The sequence below is a fragment of the Myotis daubentonii genome, chromosome X (genome assembly GCF_963259705.1).
Source record: "Myotis daubentonii chromosome X, mMyoDau2.1, whole genome shotgun sequence".
Classification (NCBI taxonomy): Eukaryota; Metazoa; Chordata; class Mammalia; order Chiroptera; family Vespertilionidae; genus Myotis; species Myotis daubentonii.
The window spans coordinates 44519941-44543172 of record NC_081861.1 but is presented as its reverse complement, the minus strand read 5'-3'; the positions used below and the strand labels follow the sequence as shown (position 1 = coordinate 44543172).

Here is a 23232-nt window from a genome sequence, read left to right as displayed (position 1 = left end):
GGAGTTCCATTTCTAATTTTTTGAGGAAACTCCATACTGTCTTCCATAGTGGCTGCACCAGTCTGCATTCCCCCAGCAGGGTACGAGGGTTCCTTTTTGTCTACATCCTCTCCAGCACTTGTCGTTTGCTGATTTGTTGACTGTAGCCATTCTGACAGTTATTAGGTGATACCTCATTGTAATTTTCATTTGCATCTCTCTGATGATCAGTGACTCTGAGCATTTTTTCATGTCTCTTGGCCATCTCTATGTCCACTTTGAAGAGGTGTCTATTTAGGTTCCTTGCCCATTTTTTAATTGGATTGTTTGTCTTCCTTTTGTTAAGTTGTATGAGTTCTTTATATGTTTTGGAAATTAACCCCTTTTGGATGTATTATTGGCAAATATGTTCTCCCATAGAGTGGGCTCTCTTTTTGCTTTGTTGATGTTTTCTTTTTCTGTGAAAAAGCTTTTTATTTTGATCTTGTCTCATTTATTTTCTCCTTAGTTTTCTTTGCCCTAGGAGATGTATTGTTAAACATACATAAAGATGTAGGATGACAAGAGATGTCTGAGATTTTTCTGTATATGGTTACTTTTAAGATTTTTATGGTTTCATGACTTACATTTAGGTCTTTTATCAATTTTGAGTTTATTCTTCTGTATGGTATCAGTTGGTGGTCGGTGGTCTAGTATCATTTTTTTTTTTTGCATGTATCTGTCCAATTTCCCCAACACCATTTATTGAAGAGACTGTCTTGACTCCATTGTATGCTCTTGCCTCCTTTGTCAAATATTAATTGAGCATAATGTCTTTGGTCAATTTCTGGGGTCTCTGTTGTGTTCCATTGATCTATATACCTGTTCTTGTGCCAGTACCAGGCTGTTTTGAGTGCAGTGGTTTTGTATTATAACTTGATATCTGGTATTTTGATTCCTCCAACTTTGTTCTTCTTTCTCAAGATTGCTGAAGCTTTGGGGTCTTTTTTCTGTTCCATACAAATTTTTGCAGTGTTTGATCTAGATCTGTGAAATATGCCATTGGTATTTTAATAGGGATTGCATTGAATCTGTAGATTATTTTGGGTAGTATGGACATTTTAATGATGTTGATTCTACCAAATTCATGAACACGGTATTTTCTTCCACTTGTTTATATCTTCCTCTACCTCTTTTTTCAACATCTTGTAGAGTTTTTTTTGAGGACATGTCTTTTATCTCCTCGATTAAGTTTATTCCTAAGTATCTTAAATTTTTTGTTGCAGTGGTAAATGGGATTGATTTTTTTAGTTTCTCTTTCTGAGAGTTCATTATTGGTGTATAAAAATGCCATCAATTTATGGATGTTAATTTTGTATCTTGCTACATTGCTAACTTCATTTATTAAATCTAGCAGTTTCTTGGTGGAGTCTTTAGGGTTTTCTATGTACAATATCATGTCATCTGTGAATAATGGTTGTTTTATTTCCTTCTTCCAGTTTGGATGCCTTTTATTTTTTCTTCTTGTATGATCACTGAGGCTAGTATTTCCAATACCATATTGAATACTAGTGGTGAAAGCAGACATCCCTGTCTTGTTTCTGTTCTTAGGGAAAATGGTTTTAGTTTTTGTCCATTGAGTATGATTTTGGCTGTGATTTGTCATATATGGCTTTGATTATGTTGAGGTATGATCCCTCTATTCCAACTTTGCTGAGAGTCTTTATCAAAAAGGGATGTTGGATTTTGTCAAATGCTTTTTCTGTGCCAATTGATATGATCATGTGATTTTTTGTCTTCCGATTTGTTTATGTGCTGTATCATATTTATTGATTTGCCAATACTGTACCAGCCTTGTATCCCAGTACTAAATCCCACTTGGTCATAGTGTATGATCTTTTTAATATATTGCTGGATCCAATTTGCTAATATTTTGTTGAGGATTTAAGCATCTATGTTCATCAGGGATGTTGGCCTGCAATGCTCTTTCTTTGCAGTGTCTTTATCTGGTTTTGCAATTAGGCTAATGCTAGCCCAATAAAAAGAGCTTGGAAGTGTTCCTTCCTCTTGGATTTTTTAGAATAGTTTGAGGAGGATAGTTGTTAGTTCTTTTTAGAATGTTTGGTAAAACTCCCCTGTGAAGCCATCTGGACCAGGGCTTTTGTTTGCTGAGAGTTTTTTTTAATTATTGCTTCAATTACATCAGTAGTTATGTGCCTTTTCAAGTTTTCTGATTCTTCCTGATTCAATTTTGGAAGATTGTATTTTTCTAAGAATATTTCCAGTTCTTTCAAGTTGTCCAGCTTTTTGCAATATAGTTGTTCATAATATTTTTTTTGATCCTTTGTATTTCTGTGGAGTCACTTGTTAATCACCTCTTTCATTTCTGATTTTGTTTATTTGGATCTTATCTCTTTGTTTCTTGATGTTCTTGCTAAAGGTTTATCAATTTTGTTTATCTTTTCAAAGAACCATCTCTTGGTTTTGTTGCTCTTTTGTATTGTTTTATTAGTCTCTATGTCATTTATTTCCACTCTGATCTTTATTTCCTTCCACTTACTCTGTGCTTTTCTTGTTGCTCTCTTTCTAATTCTTTAACTTGTAGGGTTAGATAATTTATTACAGTTTCTCTTGTTTTTTGAGGTAGGCCTGTAGAGCTATGAACTTCCCTCTCAGGACTGCTTTAGCTGTGTCCCATAGATTTTGGATTGTTGTGTGTTCATTTTAATTTGTTTCCAGGAAGTTTTTTTTATTTCTTTCTTGAGCTCTCTGGTAACCCATTCATTATTTAATAACATGCTAGTTAGCTTCCATGTGTTTGAATGTTTCTGAGTGTTTTTATTATAGTTGGTTTTAACTTCATGCCATTGAGATCTGAGAAGGTGCTTGATATGATTTCAATCTTCTTGAATTTGTAGAGAGTTAGTTTGTGTTCTAACATATGGTCTATCTTTGAAAATGTCCATGTACTTGGGAAGGATGTGTATTCTGTAGCTTTGGAGTGAAATATTCCATAAATGTCACTTAACTCCATCTGATCTAGTGTGTCATTAAGGATTGCTGCTTCCTTGTTGATTTTTTATCTAGAAGATCTATCCAGTGATGTTAATGGGGGTGTTTAAATTCCGTACTAAGTTGTATTGCTGTCCATCCTTTTTTTAAAATCCTCCAGAAATATTTTTTTATATATATTTGGGTATTCCTGTATCGGATGCATATACGTTTACCAGAGTTATATCCTCTTGTTGTATCAATTCCTTTTATTAGGAAGTGGCCTTCCTTTAGAAGTCTGTTTTGTCAGATATGAGTATTGCTACCCCAGCTTTTCATCAGAAAACATAATTCATGTCTTCCACCCACAAATATAATGCCTTTTCTATCTTAACTGAGCACTTACCAGGCACTGTAGCCTTAACTTTTGCAGCTTGAGGTAGGACAGCAAAAGGAGCACAAATTTCTTTTTTCTTCTTTGCAACTTCATGGATACAAGATTCATTCTCGTCATATCTCTTAGCAACCTTGGCATACAGATTTGTTTTCTTTCCAACAACTTTCACCTTTTCAATTAAAGTAAATATTTTATGGCTTCTTTTTGGCATCTCAGAATTGCTGCACCACTAGTCTTGCACTTTGGGGCCATTATTAAGTAAAATGAGAATTACTTGAACACAAACACTGTGATACCATGATAGTTGATCTGATAACAAAGATGAATACTGACTAAAGAGCAGGTAGTTCATACCGTATGGTATGCTGGACAAAGAGATGATTCACTCCTTGTGCAGGACAACACATGCTTTCATCAAACAACTCAAAAGGACATGCAATTTGAAACTTATGAATTATTTATTTCTGGAACCTTTTATTTAATACTAGAGGCCCGGTGCACAAAAATTTGTGCACTCAGGGAGGAGGAGGGGTCCCTCAGCCCGGCCTGTGCTATCTCGCAGTCTGGAACCCCTCGCGAGATAACGACCTGCTGGCTTAGGCCTGCTCTCAGGTGGCAGAGGGCAGGCCCAATCCCTAGGTGCAGCCCCTGGTCGGGCTCAGAGAAGGGCTGATTGGGGAGTTGGGGCGCCGCCCCCTGTCAAGCACAGAGCAGGGCAGATTGGGAGGTTGTGATGGCACCCTCAGTCACGCTCAGGGTAGGGCCAATTGGGGGGTTGGGGCATTGCCCCCTGTCACACTCAAGGCAAGGTCGATGGGGAGGTTGTGGCGCCACCCACTGTCATGCACAGAGCAGTGCCAATGAGGGGGTTGGGGTGCTGCCCCCTGTCATGCACAGAGCAGGGCCCATCAGGGGGGTTGGGGCTCCATACCCTGTCATGCACAGACCAGGGCCCATCAGGGGTTTGGGGAGCTCCCCCTTGTCACTCACAGAGCAGGGCCGATAGGGGAGTTGGGGCACCGCCCACTGTGACACACAGAGCAGGGAGGATCAGGGGGTTGGGGCGCCGCCACTGTCACACTCAGGGCAGGGCCGATGGGGAGGTTATGGCTCTACCCCATCACACACAGAGCCGCAGGGCGATCAGGGGGTTGGGGCGCTGCCCCCTAAAACACTGGTCCCGGTGCCAGGAGGCCTCTCGGCTCCGCTGATCCCGGTGCTGGAAGGCATATTACCCTTTTACTATATAGGATAGAGGCCTGGTGCATGGGTTGGGGCTGGCTGGTTTGCCCTGAAGGGTGTCCTGGATCAGGGTGGGGGTCCCCACTGGGGTGCCTGGTCAGTCTGGGTGAGGGGCTGAGGGCTGTTTTCAGGCTAGCAGGTGACGGAAGCTCCCAACCGCTCCTTTTTTTCTTTTTTTTTTATTCTGGGCCAGCTTTAGCTTTGAGGCTTGGCTCCAGCTCTTAGGCCTCCGCTGTTGAAAGCAGGTTTCTGGCCTTTGTTTACCTTCTGTATATGAAACAATGTTGCGATCCTGCTGGCTGAAGCCTGACGAACTAAAGCAGGTTTCTGGGGTTTTGTTTAGCTTCTATATTTGTAACATAGTTGCTTAGAGTTGCAGCTCAGAGGCCTGCAGCGGCAGGTGGGGAACATTGGAGTCCTCCGTCACTGAAGCAAGCAAGCTTCATGTTAGCTTCCAGCTGCCTGGCTGCCGGCCACCATCTTGGCTGGCAGTTAATTTGCATATTGCCCTGATTAGCCAATGGGAAGAGTAGCGGTCGTACGCTAATTACCATGTTTCTCTTTTATTTGATAGGATTTTCATACTACAGTTGACCACAGATAACTGAAGCTGAGGGAAGCAAAACCACAGGTAAGAAACTGTTGTCTGTGTTCTTAAGAACAAAAAGTGTGCCTTACTTTTCTCTATAAATCCAATTCCTAGAGTACAGCAGATGTTCAATAAATATGTATTGAATGCTCCTAATGAAGGTAACCAAAATAGCCACACTTCCTCAAGTGTTTTTTTAAACTCTTTCACATATACATTTTATTCTACTACAAATAACTAAATGCAAAAATAATGATGAAACAAATAGGCTGATATTGCTTATTTAAGGTGCTTACCAGGCAGTATCTAATCTAATAAAAGAGAAACATGCAAATTGACAGCACCTCCGCTATGCCCCCAAGCCACGCCCACCAGCCAATCAGAGCAACTATATGCAAATTAACCCAAACAAGATGGCGGCCAGCAGCCATGGAGCTGGAGCAAGCAGGAGGCTTGGTTGCCCCAGATATGGAGGAAGCCAAGCTTCCCGCCTGCCCTGGCCAGCTGTGGCCTCAGCTCAAGGCAACAATGTTTCAATTATAGAAGATAAATAAATCCCAGATACCTGCTTCCAGCCAGCCTCCGCTGGGAGCTTGGGTGGCTGGGGGCCATGGCCAGCCTGCAAACAGCCATCAGCCCCTCACCCAGGATGGCCACACCCTCATGGGGCAAGGGTCCCCACTGGGGGGCGTGGCCAGCCTGCAAACAGCCATCAGCCCCTCACCCAGGATGGCCACAACCTCATGGGGTGAGGGTCCCGACTGGGGGGCTTGGCCAGCCTGCAAACAGCCATCAGCCCCTCGCCCAGGCTGGTCAGGCACCCCAGGGGGACCCCCATCCTGAAGGGGCTGTGGCTAGCCTGCAAACAGCCATCAGCCCCTCACCCAGGATGGCCACAACCTCATGGGGTGAGGGTCCCCACTGGGGGGCTTGGCCAGCCTGAAAACAGCCATCAGCCCCTCACCCAGGCTAGCAAGGCAGGTGGTCATCCCCCAAGGGGTCCCAGACTGCAAGAGGGCACAGGCTGGGCTGAAGGACCCCTCCTGAGTGCACAAATTTTTGTGCACTGGGCCTCTAGTGTTTAATAATTAACCATGTTCTTTATTCCTCACTGTGACCCCATGATATGGACTCTATTATTGACATTCCCATTTTACAAAAAAGATAACTGATGCTCAGAGAAGTTAAAAAATTTTCCATAGCCTCACATTTAGGGAAAAGGTTGAAATCAGAATTTGAACTAAGAGTTGCTTAACATCAAAAGATACTTTCTTAGCTGCAATGTAGTCTGCCACATTATCTTCTAAAAATGGTCTGGCAGTGTGTCAGGTGGCAAGGGGAAAAATCAGCCTATATCTCAGAATGTTATACATAATTAAGCCAATCCAAATTACATGTTGTGAGTTGCCAAATCAATGTAAATTATATTATGCTTCTAAGAAAAGTTTGATAGCTTCCTAATCAATACCTTCACCTTGAAAAATCTATATATTGGAAAATTTGTTAATCTTGTCTGAATCTTGCTACAGTTACCTAAAAACTGAAGAAAACTACTCTGGAATGCACAATTGCAGTATAAATGCAAAATCATAAGAGGCACTGCTATTTTGTATAACTGGTTCAGAGGACAATGGAAGAAAACAGCACAGACATGAAATAGACTTCACAAGATTTTGAATGTAGCATATTATCTATTGTCAAGCATTTATTAATCAATGAATTTCTAAATTTGTTATTGTTTAAGAAAATTCAAACATACAGAAGATTTCCCTAAATGAAATTACATGTACTCATTATCTAGATTCAACAGTTATCAAGATAAATATTAATATTTATTAATCATAGCATGAGAACTGATACTCCTACTCTTAAAGATCAGGAAGTACCATGTTCACAGAATCTTAAACTGGTGATGCTGAAAGAAATCTAAGCACTTTAATCTAAAACCTCCTTTTCACAGCCAAGGAAACCAAGGCCCTGAATTGAGAGATGATCTAATCAGATAATTTAATTAGTGATAACCTATACAAGAATCAGTTTCCACTCTACCACACTGCTATTTAGTAGTAATCACTTTAATTTATTTGAATCCTTTAAAAATAATTGATGAAATATGGTAAAAGCCTTTTCTCCATAAAAGGCTTTCTCCAGATATAACCTTTTCTACCTAATGAGTCTTTTCTACCTAAATCATTTTGCAAGAATACAATTTATAAAACAACTCTCTCATTTGTCTTCTTTTGCATCTAATTGTATTATAAATAGTTCTTCAATCAAAACAGTTCAAAGAAACAATCACATTGAATTTTACCATAATATAGTGATCTTTCCCCATTTGTTTCTTGATAATGTTGAGACAGGAACAAACACATGATGAACTTGTTAATAAACTAGTAATAGGAAACCAGAGTGTACACATGTGTGTCCTTGGATTGAGCCTTAATAAAATTAGGAAGTTAAGTTCCAGCTGGAGACTGGACAACCAACAGAAAATTCCTAATAGCCAGAGCACACCAGATTTTCAGGAAAAATAAAGATCAACAATACACATTAATTTTCTCAAGTTGTCATTCCATTAGTGGTATATAGGTTTTAAAATGCTTAAATGGGTTACTAAATCAGGTTTCAAAACCATCTCACCTATTAAACTTTATATTTGATTTAGAATAAAATCACAGATTTTATGGATCATATTAACATTTGCCTTCAAAGTGGCTGTATGTCCTAAAAAGAGAACTGCTGGATATTTTACACTAATACTGAGGTGATCTTGTGAACTATATTTTATATTGGCAGCATATCTTCGAAAAATTGTTTTATTTCTTTCCTCAGACTATGACCTACATTCTCCCTAGGTTACTGCCATTGAGTGATTCATTCATTCAATCTTTCATTTATTCAACAAATAGTTACTGAGTTCTGTGTTAGGTTATTGGGATACAACTATGAAAAAAACACCACACAAATTTTTGCCCTCATTGAACTTACATTCCAGTAATGGAGATAGACCATAAACAAAAATATGTTAGTTATTCTGGCCAGTATTGCTCAGTGGTTTAGCATTGACCTATGAACCAGGAGGTCACAGTTCTATTCCAGACAGGGCACATGCCTGGGTTGCAGGCTCGATCCCTTGTAGGGGAGCAGGCCTAGACCAGCAGTTGGACAACCCTCTCACAATCCTGGACCACTGGCTCCTAATTGCTCACCTGCCTGCCTGCCTGCCTGGTCGCCCCTAACTTCCCCTCCCCCCCTCTGCCGGCCTGATCACCCCTCACTGCCTCTACGTGCCAGCCTGATTGCCCATAACTGCCCCCCACCCCCGCCCCTGGCCTGGTCGCTCCTAACTGCCCCCCTGCCAGCCTGGTCGCCCCCAACTCACCCCCCCAGCCTAGTCACCCCTCACTGCCCCCCCTGCCAGCCAAATCTCCCCCAATTGCCACCCCCCTGCTGTCTGGTCACCCCTAACTGCCTACCCCACTGGCCTGGTTGCCTCTTACTGCCTTCCCTGCCAGCCTGGTCACCCCTAACTGCCTCTGCTCTGCCGGCCTAGTCACCTCTTACTTCCCCCCATGCTGGCCTGGTTTTCCCCATCTGCTCCCCTCTGCCGGCCTGGTTGCCCCCAACTGCTCCCCCCTGCCAGTCTGGTCACCCCTCACAGCCCCCCGCCCCCGCTGGCCTGGTCGCCCCACACAGCCTGCTGTTCAGTCGTCCCTCACTAACCCCCTTGCCAGCCTGGTCGTAGGCAGCCATCTTGTAAGGGCATGAGGGTTAATTTGCATATTACCTCTTTATTATATAGGATATATATTTAAACCTTCCTTTATCTTGTGTACTGTTGCACTGATTTCCTATTACTATTACTTTCAGTTGATTTTTTTGGTAGATTTGCCATTAATCCTTGTGTGCTATGTTTAAATGTTGAAAACAAAGCTGGGTACCATTTTCCTTGGTTTTGAGCTGCCCTTCAGTATATATATGTGACACACATTTAGAAGAAGACACAGAATAACTGAGAAAAATGCAAGTACAGATACTAAGCTGATCATACCAGATTCATATCTTAGTATATTGATCTAAGAACATTAAACCTAGGTTTGAATCTCAGCACCATCATTTACTAGCTGTGTGATGCTGGAGAATGTACTAATCATCTCTATGCCCTACTTTCTTTGCCTTTAAAATGGCTATAGTAATAGGTTCACTTCACAGAATTGTAGTGAGAATTAAATGACTTGATACGTGTAAAGTACCTACAATGTGCCTGGCCCACAGTAGCTTATGTATGAATTAGGTGATAGAAGGTTTTGATTGGAAAAGTGGGCAGAGCGGTGATTAAAATAAAGCTCCATGCCATAGCTGGTTTGGCTCTGTGGATAGAGCGTTGGCCTGTGGGCTGAAAGGTCCCAGGTTTGATTCTGATTAAGGGCACATGCCTGGTTTGCAGGCTTGATCCCCAGTGGGGGGCATGTAGCAGGCAGCCAATCAATGATTCTCATCATTGATGTTTCTATCTCTCTCTTCCTCTCCCTTCCTCTCTGAAATCAATAAAAACTTATTTTAAAAATAATAAATAAATAAAGCTCCATCTGTCTGTTTACATGCCAAGATTTACCCCTCGTCACTTATTGGGATTACAAGTGCCAATATTGGCATCACTCCTTTGTGGTGTGCTCCCAAAGCAGGAATTTTTTTTTTCTAAAAACCCATTGAGAAATTCAGTCAGAGAAATGGCAGTGTGAGAGATCCCCTTGGTCTCTCCCCTTGAAGTTTCAACTATTTAAACAGCTATAACTCAACAAAGGATTCCCTGCTCAAACTACAGGCATACCTGAGAGATTTGTGCATTGAAGCATCTAAAGATGGGCAACTGGGAATAAATGGGAAAGGTGAGCAAGGGCTGAAACTAGTCAGGGACACAGCCCTCAGCAGGGAGCTCATGATGGCAGGGCTCCTCCAGGAGAGAGGATAAAGCCAGTTATAGTGAGTGCCCCTTCAGCTGGAAGGAGCAAAGATACTCAGTGGGTATCTCTGCAAGAATGAGCAGTATGAGCTGCAGCTGAGTCCAGAGATCTAGGCAAGGACACAGCACTAGGGTGCTACCATGGTTGTTAGGGCCATCAGCAATTTAGACATAGAAACAAAGTCACAGAGCCCTGCCACCCTATAGACTCCCAGAGCTTGCCTCCCTTCACCCTTGGTGTCAGGTTGCAGAGCACATTATCTGCAAACCTGAGAACTGGTGCCACAGCATCACTATTTTCCCCAAGGAAAGGTTGTGCTCTGTGACTGGTCCTGGGTTGGGGTGCAAGAGGGGCCCCATGGAGGCCCAAGGTTGCCATTACCAGGAGGGCAAAACAAAGAAGGTGACCAGGTTCCCCCAACCAACCCAACCCCGCACATCATGGCTACACTGGCTGCAGCCAGAGATGGGGGGCGGGTCAGCATTGGGATTTCACAGAGCTAAAAACTTGTGATTCAGCACCACTTACTGGAAAATAATAGAAAGACCTCATCATATTAATCTGTTAGAGAAGTGCCACTCATACACAGTTGCCTAGAAAGTGAAAGAATTCAACAAACACCATAAATAACCAAGGTAGCAAGGCAGTTCATAAAGAAAATGAAAAATTTCCAGAAAGCAAACTGGAACCCATGGAAATATTGGTATAAATGACAGAGAATTCAAGACTGCCATTCTGGAAATACTCAACAAGATGTGAGCAGAAACAGATAGGCAATTTGATGAAATAAATTAATGAACAAAATGAGTAATTTACCAAATAGATTAAAATTTCAAAAAAGAAATTCTGGATATGAAGAGCTTAAAAGAGATCAAGAATGAACTAGTGAGCACAGGAAATAGAGCTGAACAGATGGAGAACAGAATTAGTGGTATCAAAGATAGAAACCTAGAAATGACATCAAAGGAAGAAGAAAGAGACTTGAGAAGAAAGAAGATAAAGAAGAAAGAAATAAAAAGAAAGAAAGAAAGAAAGAAAGAAAGAAAGAAAGAAAGAAAGAAAGAAAGAAAGATAAAGAACTTTATGAGAACTATCTGACTTCATCAGAAAGAGCAATTTAAGAATAATAGGCGCCCTAACCGGTTTGGCTCAGTGGATAGAGCATCGGCCTGCAGACTGAAGGGTCCCAGGTTCGATGCCAGTCAAGAGCATGTACCTTGGTTGCAGGCTCATCCCCAGTGGGGGGTGTGCAGGAGGCAGATGATCAATGTTTCTCTCTCATCGATGTTTCTAGCTCTCTATCCCTCTCCCTTCCTCTCTGTGAAAAATCACTAAAATATATATTTTTTTAAAAAAAGGATAATAGGCATACCAGAAGGAAAAGAGAAGGCGAAGGGAACAAAGAGCCTATTCAAACTGATGAGAACTTCCCAAACCTAAGGGAAGTGCTAGATTTTCAAATCCAAGAAGCAAACATAACACCTAGCTCTCTCAATCCAAAGAGGCCTTCTCTAAGACACATGGTTTTAAGACTGTCAAAAATTAATGACAAAGAAAGAATTCTCAAGGCAGCCAGAAAAAAGAAGAAAGTAATCTATAAAGGAAAGCTCACTAGGTTATCATCAAACTTCTCAGAAGAAACTCTACAAGCTAGAAGAGTGTGGAACCAAATATTCAAACTATTGAAAGAGAGACATTACCAGCCAAGAGTAATATATACAGCAGAGTTATCCTCTAAGTTTAAAGGAGAAATAAGGAATTTTAAGACATATAGAAGCTGAGGGAATTTATCACCAGAAGTGCTCCATTGCAGGCAATACTCAAGGGGGTGACTCTACCTGAAACAAAGAGCAAAAGCTCACAAAACAATGAGTAAGTTCACCAGCAAACTTACAGCACAAACAGGGATAATTTGTGATAATAAAAACATATAAGGGGAGGGAGTAAAGGTCTGAATTTGCAAAGGAAGACGAAGATCAGATGCACTCAAAAGAAAAAACAAACAAACTATGGGATATATGCAACTTCATTTTTTATAAACCTAATGATAACCACACACAAAAATCCCAAACCAGGACACATAGCTTAAAAAAAAAAAAAAAAAAAAAGGAAGAAGAAAAGAAGTGCGGAATACCACCAAACAAAAACAACAGACAGAAACACAAAGGAAAAGAACCACAGAGCTACAAAATAAATAAATAAATAAGAGCCCTAGGTGGTTTGGCTCAGTGGATAGAGTATTGGCCTACATAATGAAGGGTCCCGGGTTCGATTCTGGTCAAGGGCACATGCAAGAGGCAGCTGATCAATGATTCTCTCTCATCATTGATGTTTCTATCTCTGTCTCCCTCTCCCTTCCTCTCTGAAATCTATCCTATATAATAAAACGGTAATACACAAATTGACCCTAACAGCAGAATGACCAGAATGACCATTCGACCAGTCACTATGAGGCACACTGACCACCTCTCAGTCCCTTTCCCTGGCCGGCAGGCTCTGATCACCTGATGGTGAACAGGGAACCTGGGATCAGTGGCAGGGGACAAGGGTGGCTCCAAGCCAAGGCCCCCACTCCACCAGTCACCCCATACACTAAGGGCAACCTGCAGCAGGGGCGGGGCCAGTGAGTGGGTGGGAATGGCTGACGTCTCAGTCCCTTTCCCCAGCTGTCAGGTTCCAATGCCCAATGGTGAACGGGGAACCAGGGGGGGGGGGAGGGCGGGGCTGGCTGCAGGCAGCCCAGAAAGATGGCCCTGATCACAGGCCAGGCCTAGGGACCATACCCACACACGAATTTCATGTGCTGGGCCTCTAGTAAAAATATATTTTAAAAAAGATAAAATGGCTATAGGAAATCCTCATACATCAATAATTACTCTAAATATAAATGGACTGAATTCACCAATAAAGAGGCACAGAGTAGCAGATTGGATCAAAAACAAAACCCAACCATATGCTGCCTTCAAGAGACATATCTCAGCTTCAAAGACAAAGTTGAACTCAAAGTGAAAGGGTAAAAATAATTCAAGCAAATAATATTCACAGGAAAGAAGGTGTAGCCATACTTATTTCTGACAAAATAGATTTCAAGTTAACAAAGGTAACAAGAGACCAAGATGGACATTTTATAATGATAAAGGGGACATTACATCAAGAAGACATAACACCTTTTAATATATATGCACCCAGTCAAGCAGCACCAAAATATATAAAGCAACTACTAACAGAACTAAAGAGAGAAACTGACGAAAACACAGTCATAGTTAGGGGCCTTAATACTCCATTGACAGCTCTAGATAGATGATCCAAACAGAAAATCAATAAAGAAGTATCAGCTTTGCCCAGCTGGTGTGGTGCAGTAGATTGAGTGTCATCTCATGACCAAGAGGTCCTGGGTTTGATTCCCGGTCAGGGCACATGCCTGGGTTGCAGGCTCAATCCCCAGTGTGGGGCGTTCAAGAGGCAGCCAATCAATGATTCTCTATCATTATTGATATTTCTATCTCTCTCTTCTTTTCCCTCCCTCTCTGAAATCAATAAAGAAAATATATTAAAAAAAATAAGTATCAGCCTTAAATGACACATTAGACCAAATGGACATAATTGACATTTACAGTCTGTTATCCCAGAATATAAAGTATACATTCTTCTCCAGTGCACATGGAACATTCTCAAGGTTAGACCATATGTTGGGTCACAAAACTATGCTCAACAAATTCAAGAAGACTGAAATTATACCAAGCATATTCTCTGACCACAATGCTTTAACATTAGAAATCAACTGCAAAAAGGAAGTAAAGAAACCCACAAATATGTGGAGATTAAAACCCTTCGATATTCCCATATAGTACTTAAGAGATCAGTGTCGGAAATAAGCAGGTGTTAGTCTTTCACATTTGCACAACATGACTAATTCTTATATTAAGTATTTTGCAAAGTACAGAGACTAAGATTGGTAAATTTTATTGATGTGAGAAATAAATGTGTGACTACATGGATGTGTGCCTAAATGAAATTTAAAAGTCCTGGAAGAGGGAGGGTAAACATCATGAACAAATATCAAAAGGGGAGATGGGAAAGTGAGAATTACTAAGCCATCAAAGACCTCATTCCCACACTTGGCAAATGTGCCTAAGCCTCTTCATTTTTTTGAGAGGAACTATTCACTGTAAATGCTTAACAGAAATCCCACATATATTCCATTTTTGGTATAATAGAGGCCTCTCCTTTGGCAAAAATGAAGCAGAGAGTGTCTCAGGATATCACATTCACAGATAATTGGGAGGCCCCAAACATTAAATAACAACGACCTGACTGACCCCTTCCCTGGTTTATCAATGTCATATTCCAGACTGGGATGCAGATTCTCAAAAACAGAAGGTAGAATAAAGAATTGTAAAAAAGCCAGCATAGAAAAGCAGTTATCATTCCCACTTCTTGCTAAAGGTTGAAAAACCTGAATTAGGGAAAGGGAGTAATGGAAAATATTCTACTAATCTTTCAAGTAAAATTTGTCACACATATACACCTGGATTGTGATATTTGTAACTATTTATAAACACTTAAATGTCCTTTGCACCTTTTAATAAGTATTATCATGCATGTCATGTTTTCCTGAATGACCTCAGTGGTGAGGTGGCCAAATGCAAGTCAGTTAAGCACTGTAAAAAGTACAGATGGATAAACAATGTTTGCCTTTGAGAAATAGAAGGAAATGAAAATAAAGGGTGAGTCCAGGGCAGTATGGGATCAAGGACTAAGTTTTTGAGGATGGTCTCTAAGGGCATTCAGAAGAGGCAAAGAAGGAAAAATACATACTACTCAACTGAACTCCATTATATCAAATTGTTTACTAAAAAATTTCACCTGCATGTCTCACAGACAAGTCAAACTCAACATTTCCAAATCTGAATGCATCATCTTCCTCCCCACCTAGAACTGGTCCTCCTCCTGTATTTCAGATTTCAGAGAATGACACTGCTATCTAGTTGCTCAGTCCAGATAAGATATCCTTATTTTCTCCCTTTATTTCAGCCACCACAATCAACCCAACATGAGGTCCTATCAATGCTATTTCCTCAAGCTCTTGCCATCCCAGATAAGTCCATTTCTGGCTTACATCTTTGCTCCCTCTGACCCATCCTCTCTGGCTCCACTGGATATGTGTTGTGTGTCAGACTCCAAGAGCTCAAAGGTGGATAAAAATATATTTCCTCTACTCAAGGCAGAACTTGAGGTGGGTCCAAGAAACATGGTTTTTATTTAGAACAATATAAGTTGATTGTGTGTAAATTTGGGCTATCTGCCTTTTCTTTCATTTAATGTCTCAGTAATACTGGCCTTCCACATTACCATAAGTCTTTCAGAGTGCCACACCGCTTGACCATTCTCATTTTCTATGTCACGCAAATACTTAATGACACAGACAGACTCTAATTCCAAGCTACATAGATGCTGCATGGATGCTGCTTACTATGAACACCTTAGAAAAAATTCAATAGCTGTGAGAAATGTAATTGTTGTGAAACCTTTTTCATAAGGTTTGATGGAACACATTTAATTTCTTAACTACCATCTATTATATATATATATATATATATATATATATATATATATATATATATATATGGCTAATATCCTAAGTGTCTGACCATTCAACCATTCGACTGGTAGCTATGATGTGCACTCACCACCAGGGGGCAAACGCTCAATGCATAGGCATGGAAGCATGGAACAGACTGACGAATCTCAGAGGGAAGCGGGGAGGGGTGGTAGGAAGAGATTAACCAAAGATCTTATATGCATACTAGAGACCCAGGGAACAGATTCGTGCACTGGTGGGGTCCCTCAGCCTGGCCTGCAACTGAAACTGGCAGTCCAACATCCCCCGAGGTGAACTGGATTGTATGAGGGCACAAGCCAGGCTGAGGGACCCCACTGGTGCACGAATCCATGCATCAGACCTCTAGTATTTAATATGAGCCATGGAAGGTAGCTGGTTCTATTCCCAGCTAGAGCACATACCCAGGTTGCAGGTTTAATACCTGATCAGGGCATGTACAGGAGGCAACCGATTAATGTTTCTCTCTCTCCCTCTCCTTTCCTCTCTCTCTAAAATCAATAAAAACATATTTTTAAAAATAAAAACATAATATTTAATATAAGTCAAATTTTCATGATATCAACCATTTGATTATATTTTCATGCATGGTATATTAGTATCTCTTCCTTGTCCTCTTCACACCTTATTCTAGAAGAGTCTCCCCCAAAATTTTCATCTCTAGAGTCAGGAAATATATTCTGTATGAGTTTCCCTTTGCCATGTTACCTTTCCTGTGTCCCTCTACGTTAAAGAACACACTCTTCTGAATCATCTATCACTTTCATATGGCTGTCACACTTCTATGGACCAATAGATTCTTAGCTCTAACAGACATGCAGATACTCATGCCACCTCACCAGACAATAACCACCCAAACAGAGAAAGATTTAGTGAAGTGTGTTGTAAAGAGCACTAGACTGTGAATTAGGGGACCTGAGTTTTGGTCCTAATACTACCTTTGTTACATTGGATATAAACATCCTTTTCTCAGGACCTCAATTTTCTCAACAGTAAAATAAGTTTGATGACCTTCGAAGTCATACCCTACTCTAATTATTCTCCAAAAATATTTTATGATTAAATTTGCTTTATTACAAATACATTTATTTTATACAATTTTATTATAAATTTTAAGAAAATTAAAACTTACCTTTCCAAAAGTGTGTGAGATTCAGCCACTTCTTGTGAATTGTCTCTACAAGCCCTAGGTAAGGAGAGTAATATAGGTTAAAAGCAAATAAAATTATAGAAGAAGAACATTAAATGTCATAACTTTCTGACAATATCTATGGATATTATTCAAATAAATGCTGTTTTCTTTCCCAAAAAGAAGGTAACAAAGTAAAAGAAGACATACTAAGAAACTACTTAGACTGTCATGATATGTTTGGAAATGAGAGGAAACTACTAAAGGTTATAACTTGTTTACAGAAGGTCTATGTATATTTTAAACATCACTTAACCAATAGCTTAAATACAAATCATGCCAGTCTACTCCAACCTTATGCAAAGACAATATTATTCCAAAAGAGCTGGCGTACTAAGTGTAGTCCTGCAGAAGAAACCTTAGAGTCACTAGGTCTTGCTTCCACACTCTACCCATCACAGATGAATGAGACTTTCTCCTATTTATAAGCCTCTCTAGTAAGAAGAGTCCTCAAGACTTTACTCAGGAACCACTTCCAGTGTTTCACAATCAAGATTCCCAGTTAAGTCTAACCAAAATCTCCCATGGTCTCTCTTATGTCTATTGAATCATCTAAGAAGAAAGAGACCATTTGTTGACTATTCTCTTCATCTGAGTCATTGATACTTTAAGATAATCATTAAATTATCCCTCAGGCTTCTCTTCTTCTGGGCTGATGAATACCGTTCCTGCCACATTCCTCTCAGAGTACATCTCATCCCCTATGACCTATCCTCTGTTTCTGCAGGCAAATGCTTGGCTTCAGGGTTCTGCTAAGGTCATCCTGGATTTGAGTTTCTCTATTCATGTTTGGCCCTCTAAAACTCATGACACTGTATTTAGAATTTCCATGGGGGGTCTATAAAATCTGTTTCTTCCCTAAAACTTTATCTCCCAGAATAATATTGAGCAATATTGCTCAGAATATTCAAAATACAGCTGCATTTACCACAGTGAGAAAAAAAAATTTAAGTCCTGACTCCAGCTCACAAATTAAGTTAGGGCAATACAGTTTAGTTTTGTGGTATCCTTGTCCAGAGGCCAAGAAATTATTCAAGTGGTATTTCTCAGGAAACAAATGTTTAGACTCCTGGGAGGAAGCCAGAAATCTGGAGTGGTTGATTTGGTTCTTGGCTACCCCTGGTTCTTATGTCATCAAAGAAATATTCTGGCTGAGCACTCATCCTCATTTCCAGACCACATCATTTTATGAAGTTAGATTTTTTGGAGAATTTCACAGTGCATCCCAAGGTGCATTTTTATGGTCTAATTTCCCTAAGTTATATATTTGAAATTTGAACTTTTGGAGTGTATGAAGGTCCTGCCAATATAAAAGCTGTCTTTCTAGATATTACGCAATAGCACAAGAACTAATGCCTCTCCAAGGCGTTTGTCTTATATTGCTGAATCAGGCTCTCAGCAAGAGAAAGGAATGGTTGCCCTCTGGGTTTAACCCTGACATGGCTTACACTTGGGACCAACCCTACACATAGGCAGAATATGCATCATTTCTGTAGTGAGATTTGAGGGGTCCTAAAAAATCAGTCTGGTTCAGTATCTGACTTGGTCTTTTGGGTTCTCAAATGTCTCCTTCTCAATAAGGAGATGGCCTACACCGTGGCCATATTATTTAGAACTAAAGGTCCAGTGCACCAGTGGGGTCCCTCAACCTGGCCTGCAGGATCAGGTCGAAAGCAACTCTCTGATATTCCCCGAGGGGTCCCGAATTGCGAGAGGGTGCAGGCCAGGCTGAGAGACCCCATTGGTGCACAATCGGACACGGGAGGTTGGCCATCTGGGGAGGGACTGAGGGAGGGCTCCAGGGCATGTTCAGCTGATCTTGCTCAGTCCCTATTGGCCGGACCCCAGCAGCAAGCTAACCTACCAGTCGGAGCATCTTCCCCCTGCTGGTCAGTGCACATCATAGTGAGCAGTTGAGTGGCCTTAGCATATCATTGGCATATTACACTTTGATTAGTTGAACAGACAACTGGTCTACCTGACACTTAGCATATTAGGCTTTTATTATATAGGATTGCAACCTGTACCAACACCACCACCACTACCACCACATAGCACACCGTCTCTATATTTTTTATTTTTTCTATATTTCTGAGAATTTTATTTTCCCTCTTTTAAAATTAATTTTATTGGGATGACATTGGTTAATATGATCATATAGGTTTCAGGTGTGAGTTTCTATGTTACAAGAAATGTATAAGTCAAATCTTCTTCTGTCACCATACATTAATATCTCCTTCTCCCCTCTATGTTTTTCAAAGCATCTATTTCCTAGTTAATGAGTTGGTTATTTTATCATTTATTGCCCATCTCCGTGTTCTTGATTGTAAGCTCTAACAGCAGGCATTTTTGTCTATTTTGTTCACTGATAATGCCCAGATACTTAAAACAGTACCTGAGGCACATTAAGTGCTCAACAAATATGTTCTAAATATATGAATGAGTTGAACAATCCTTATAAGGGGTAGCTAGTATACAGATTAGCACTATGGCAAGCTCTATTTTCATATATTAGTGAAGGCATCAATCATTGGTTAAATCATTAAGTTGAAAATAGAAATAGTGGGAGGTAATGTGGGGATAAAGACACATATGTAATAACTTAATCAATAAAAAAAAACAAAAAAAGAAAATAGAAATAGTAAGTATAATATATCCAATTACATTCATTGGATGTTGCTTTTATCTATTTATTTTAAAAACATTTATTCAGCTCTTACAAGTTGCATGTCATCATTATTTAATAAGATATATCTATTCATATACATATTCACATATGTAGTATTTATAAACACTTAGACAAGAGCACACATGCAAGAAGCAAGAGGAATAAAGGAGGAGAATAGTAGGAGGCAAGTGAAAATAAAATAGAGACAATGATGGATTGATTTGTGAAGTGGTAGCAGCAAGTGGTTTGCAGGGAGGTGAAAAGAGCACAAAAATGTTCAGGGGTGGGGGAAGAGAGGTGGGGTCAGAGCATAATCAGAAAATTTCTCACCTGGATCTCTCATGTACCTTAATTTTGATCAGGTGGATAAGTCAGCCCCACTCCATATAAACCTCACTCCTTTTATTCCTGCTTCTGGGATCCCTACCTATTAAAAACCTGAGACTGTATTACCAAACTTTTTTCTCCCAACCTGACACATCTCCCTGGTTTCACTGAACTGGTATAGTTCATTTCCTCACACCTTAAAAAAAAGAAATCCAAACAAAGGTATTTGGTTACCTTAGTTAACAAACTAGAAATGAAGTATTAGACTTGCCTTCTCATGTGACTATAGGCCTTCATTATCAGGAAATTAGTTCTCACACAGAACAGGAAAGCTGCCCCATTGGTTTCCTTTTTGTGCTGTCAATTTTCAGTTCTTATCTCCAAATGAGTGATTTTTAAGTAGAACTGACTAAAACAAGAACAAAGGGAATGCTGACACCACTTTGCACTCTAAGGCACTTGGAAATGGTAAGCAATGTCTATATCTCCCTCCCCTTTTCAAAAAAATCCTGTAACATTGACAGCATGTTTGTTGAAACAATTTGAACTATTGAAGGAAAGTGCCAACATTTCAAAGGCTAAACACACTAGAAGATACTTATTTTAATCTTCAGAACATAGTCACTATTTTTCGCATCTGTCATTTTCTAAGCTTAGTTTTTCATTACACTAAACTTTAAAAGTAGTTTATATTTGAAAAATAATATGAATACGTCATAGCTTTATATGGTTTTCAAATTCGTTTTTGCATGTGAGTTTCATAAGCAACCATTGAGAAAGGTAGAACAGGAAGTATTCACCACATTTTCTATGTGAGGAAAATAAAAGTGCATTTTCCAAGATAACATGACCAAAAATGACCTATTTGGTAACAGAACTCAGGCTGTTTTAATCCTTGCTTCATTTAAATGCTGGTTGGGAACTTCTATTTCCATATAGCAGAAATTAATTGAGCACCTACCTCTGCAAAACCAAGAGCTACATACTCTAGATACAAAAATAGACATTGTTCCTCTTCCATCAAGGACATTAGTACTTAGCATAGAAAACAGACATGTACATAAATATTGTTAATGTGGTAAGATAAGAAATTGTATGCTAAGCAAAATAGGCCAGTAAGAGAAAGATAAATATCACATGATCTCACTCATTTGTGGAATATAATGAACAACATAAACTGATGAACAAAAACAGATCCAGAGACAGAGAAGATCGATCAGACTGTCAAACCTCAGAAGGAGGGTAGGGGAGGGTGGGGATAAGGGGGAGAGATCAACCAAAGGACTGTATGCATGCATATAGGCCTAACCAATGGACACAGACACCAGGGGGGTGAGGGCATGAGTGGGGGATACGGGGGGGGGGTAATGGGGGGATAAGGACACATATGTAATACTTTAATCGATAAAGAAAAAAAGAGTTTTAAAAAAAGAAATTGTATTAAGACAGTGATCTCCAAACTTTGTAGGTAATAAACTCCTAAAAGGCCAGCCCACCTATGCCCAACGTGGGATGGAGTGAAGGCTTGGGCCATCCTAATTGTAGCAGCGCTTTCTCAGGTTTTGACGTGCTGGTTTTGATTTTTCTCAGAAGAGACATCACAGGTATGTTTCATTGGACATGACAGTCCTATTTGGTACGATATCATCCCCTGAGAAGTGTTCCTGAAGGGAGATTACAGGATGAGCTGCAGTGCCTTAAAGTAAATTGTGTAGTTAATTGTTGAAATTAAATTCAAATTTCATAAGTACCATCCAGATGATTTCTCCCAGATAGTTTCTTCCAGGATTACCAGCACATGACAAAGTCCATGCAAATCCTGCAGAGCTGCTTGATAAAGATAGCAGCAGAGTACCTGACAAGACCGGTTCCTGGTGAGAATCTCCCTTCTCTCTGTTTGAGAAGCACCCATAGTTGTGTTTATAACCAGAAATGAAGAAGATGAAGCATTCAAGCAACCATGAGCCAACAAATGCATGATTGCAATTGCAAGTTCAACACTGAAAAAAAATACCAGAATGGGCACATAGGAGGCTTTATTTCAATAGATTAGTTCTAGACGTGCAAGGTGTTCTCAGAAAGACCAAAGAACTGCCCAGCTGGTGTTGCCCAGTGGTTGTTGACCTATGAACCAGGAGGTCACAGATTGATTCCCAGTCAGGGCACATGCCCGGGTTGCAGGATCAATCTCCAGTAGGGGACGTGCAGAAGGCAGCCAATCAATGATTCTCTCTCATCATTGATGTTTCTATCTCTCTCTCCTTTCCTCCCTGAAATCTTTAAAAATATTTTTTTACAAAAAGAGAGCACAAAACGGAGTTTATATTTGGAATGTAACACATTTTTTAAAATGACAGGAAAGTCATAAATAAATATTTCACAAGGGTGATAAACTCTCTCTTACTCCTATTTATTTACATTTACTCTTAACACCAAGAGGGGAAAAAAATAGCCAAGTTCACGCAAATATAAATATCCAGGCATCTTTTCCTAATCTCCCCGTGGTAGCCCTAAAATAGAATAAATCTGTAAACATCATTCACCGATGTTAGCAGCAACCATTCTAGAATATATTTGTGTTTTAATGGTCACATTTGAGACGGACTTCATCTCCTACCCTCTCTTCCTCAGTGTGTTCCTTCAACATTCCAAGCACAGTCTCCCACTCAGGACCTTTGCTATTTCCTTTGAGTAGAAGACTCTGTCCAGACATCTGCATAACTGACTTCCTCAACTCCTCAGGTCTTGCATTCATCTGTCCGTTAGAGACTTTCTTGAGTCACTCAATAATTCAAAACTGCTCTTGCTCCCTGCAAAGCCCTTTTCTCTCTCGGCCTGCTTTATTTCCTCCAATTATCTGTTACCGCCCGGCAGACTATGTATTTGTGTTTATTTATTTCTCATATTTCTCTATCCACTAAAACGTAAGCTCTATGAGGGATTTTTTTATTGTTGTTCAGTGCTGGATTTCCAGTTCTTGAAGTACATTCTTGCACATAATAGGTGCTCAATAAATATTTCCTGAACAATTGAAAGAAATGAAAAATATTAAAAACTTAAAGTACATTTCTCTAGTTTAGAATACCACTGCAACAGTCTGTTCAATGGTCAGAAAATAAATTTCTGAATTTTGAAAGACTTTCCAAAAAGTAAGTACTAAAATTAGAAATGTTTTTGTTGCTTTCTGATCCCTAACCAGAAAATCAGCCAGCCATGGTATCTCAGATTCAATCGCCATGTTTTCTAACTGAGCTTTTACTATATTTACTTTATAATTTTAAAGATCA

At 40.0% G+C, this 23232-nt stretch overlaps 1 protein-coding gene across 4 annotated transcripts in view; it reads right to left on the bottom strand.

The window, feature by feature from the left end:
* Window positions 1–20089, bottom strand: part of IL13RA2 (interleukin 13 receptor subunit alpha 2) — a 93210-nt gene extending 73121 nt beyond the window's left edge. For 2 of the 4 annotated variants that reach the window (XM_059678490.1, XM_059678489.1), the window contains exons 1-2: window positions 17245–17335; window positions 16894–16947 (exon numbers count right to left, since the gene is read on the bottom strand). Coding sequence is in view for 1 of the 4 variants with exons in the window: in XM_059678488.1 (XP_059534471.1) it covers window positions 16894–16947; window positions 19949–19961 (67 nt within the window). In the remaining 3 variants the exon portion in view is untranslated. Of the gene's footprint in view, window positions 1–16893; window positions 16948–17244; window positions 17363–19948 lie in introns of those variants that run through there. The other 2 variants (XM_059678488.1, XM_059678491.1) reach the window with 2 other exon arrangements.
* Between the last annotated feature and the right edge of the window lie 3143 nt (window positions 20090–23232).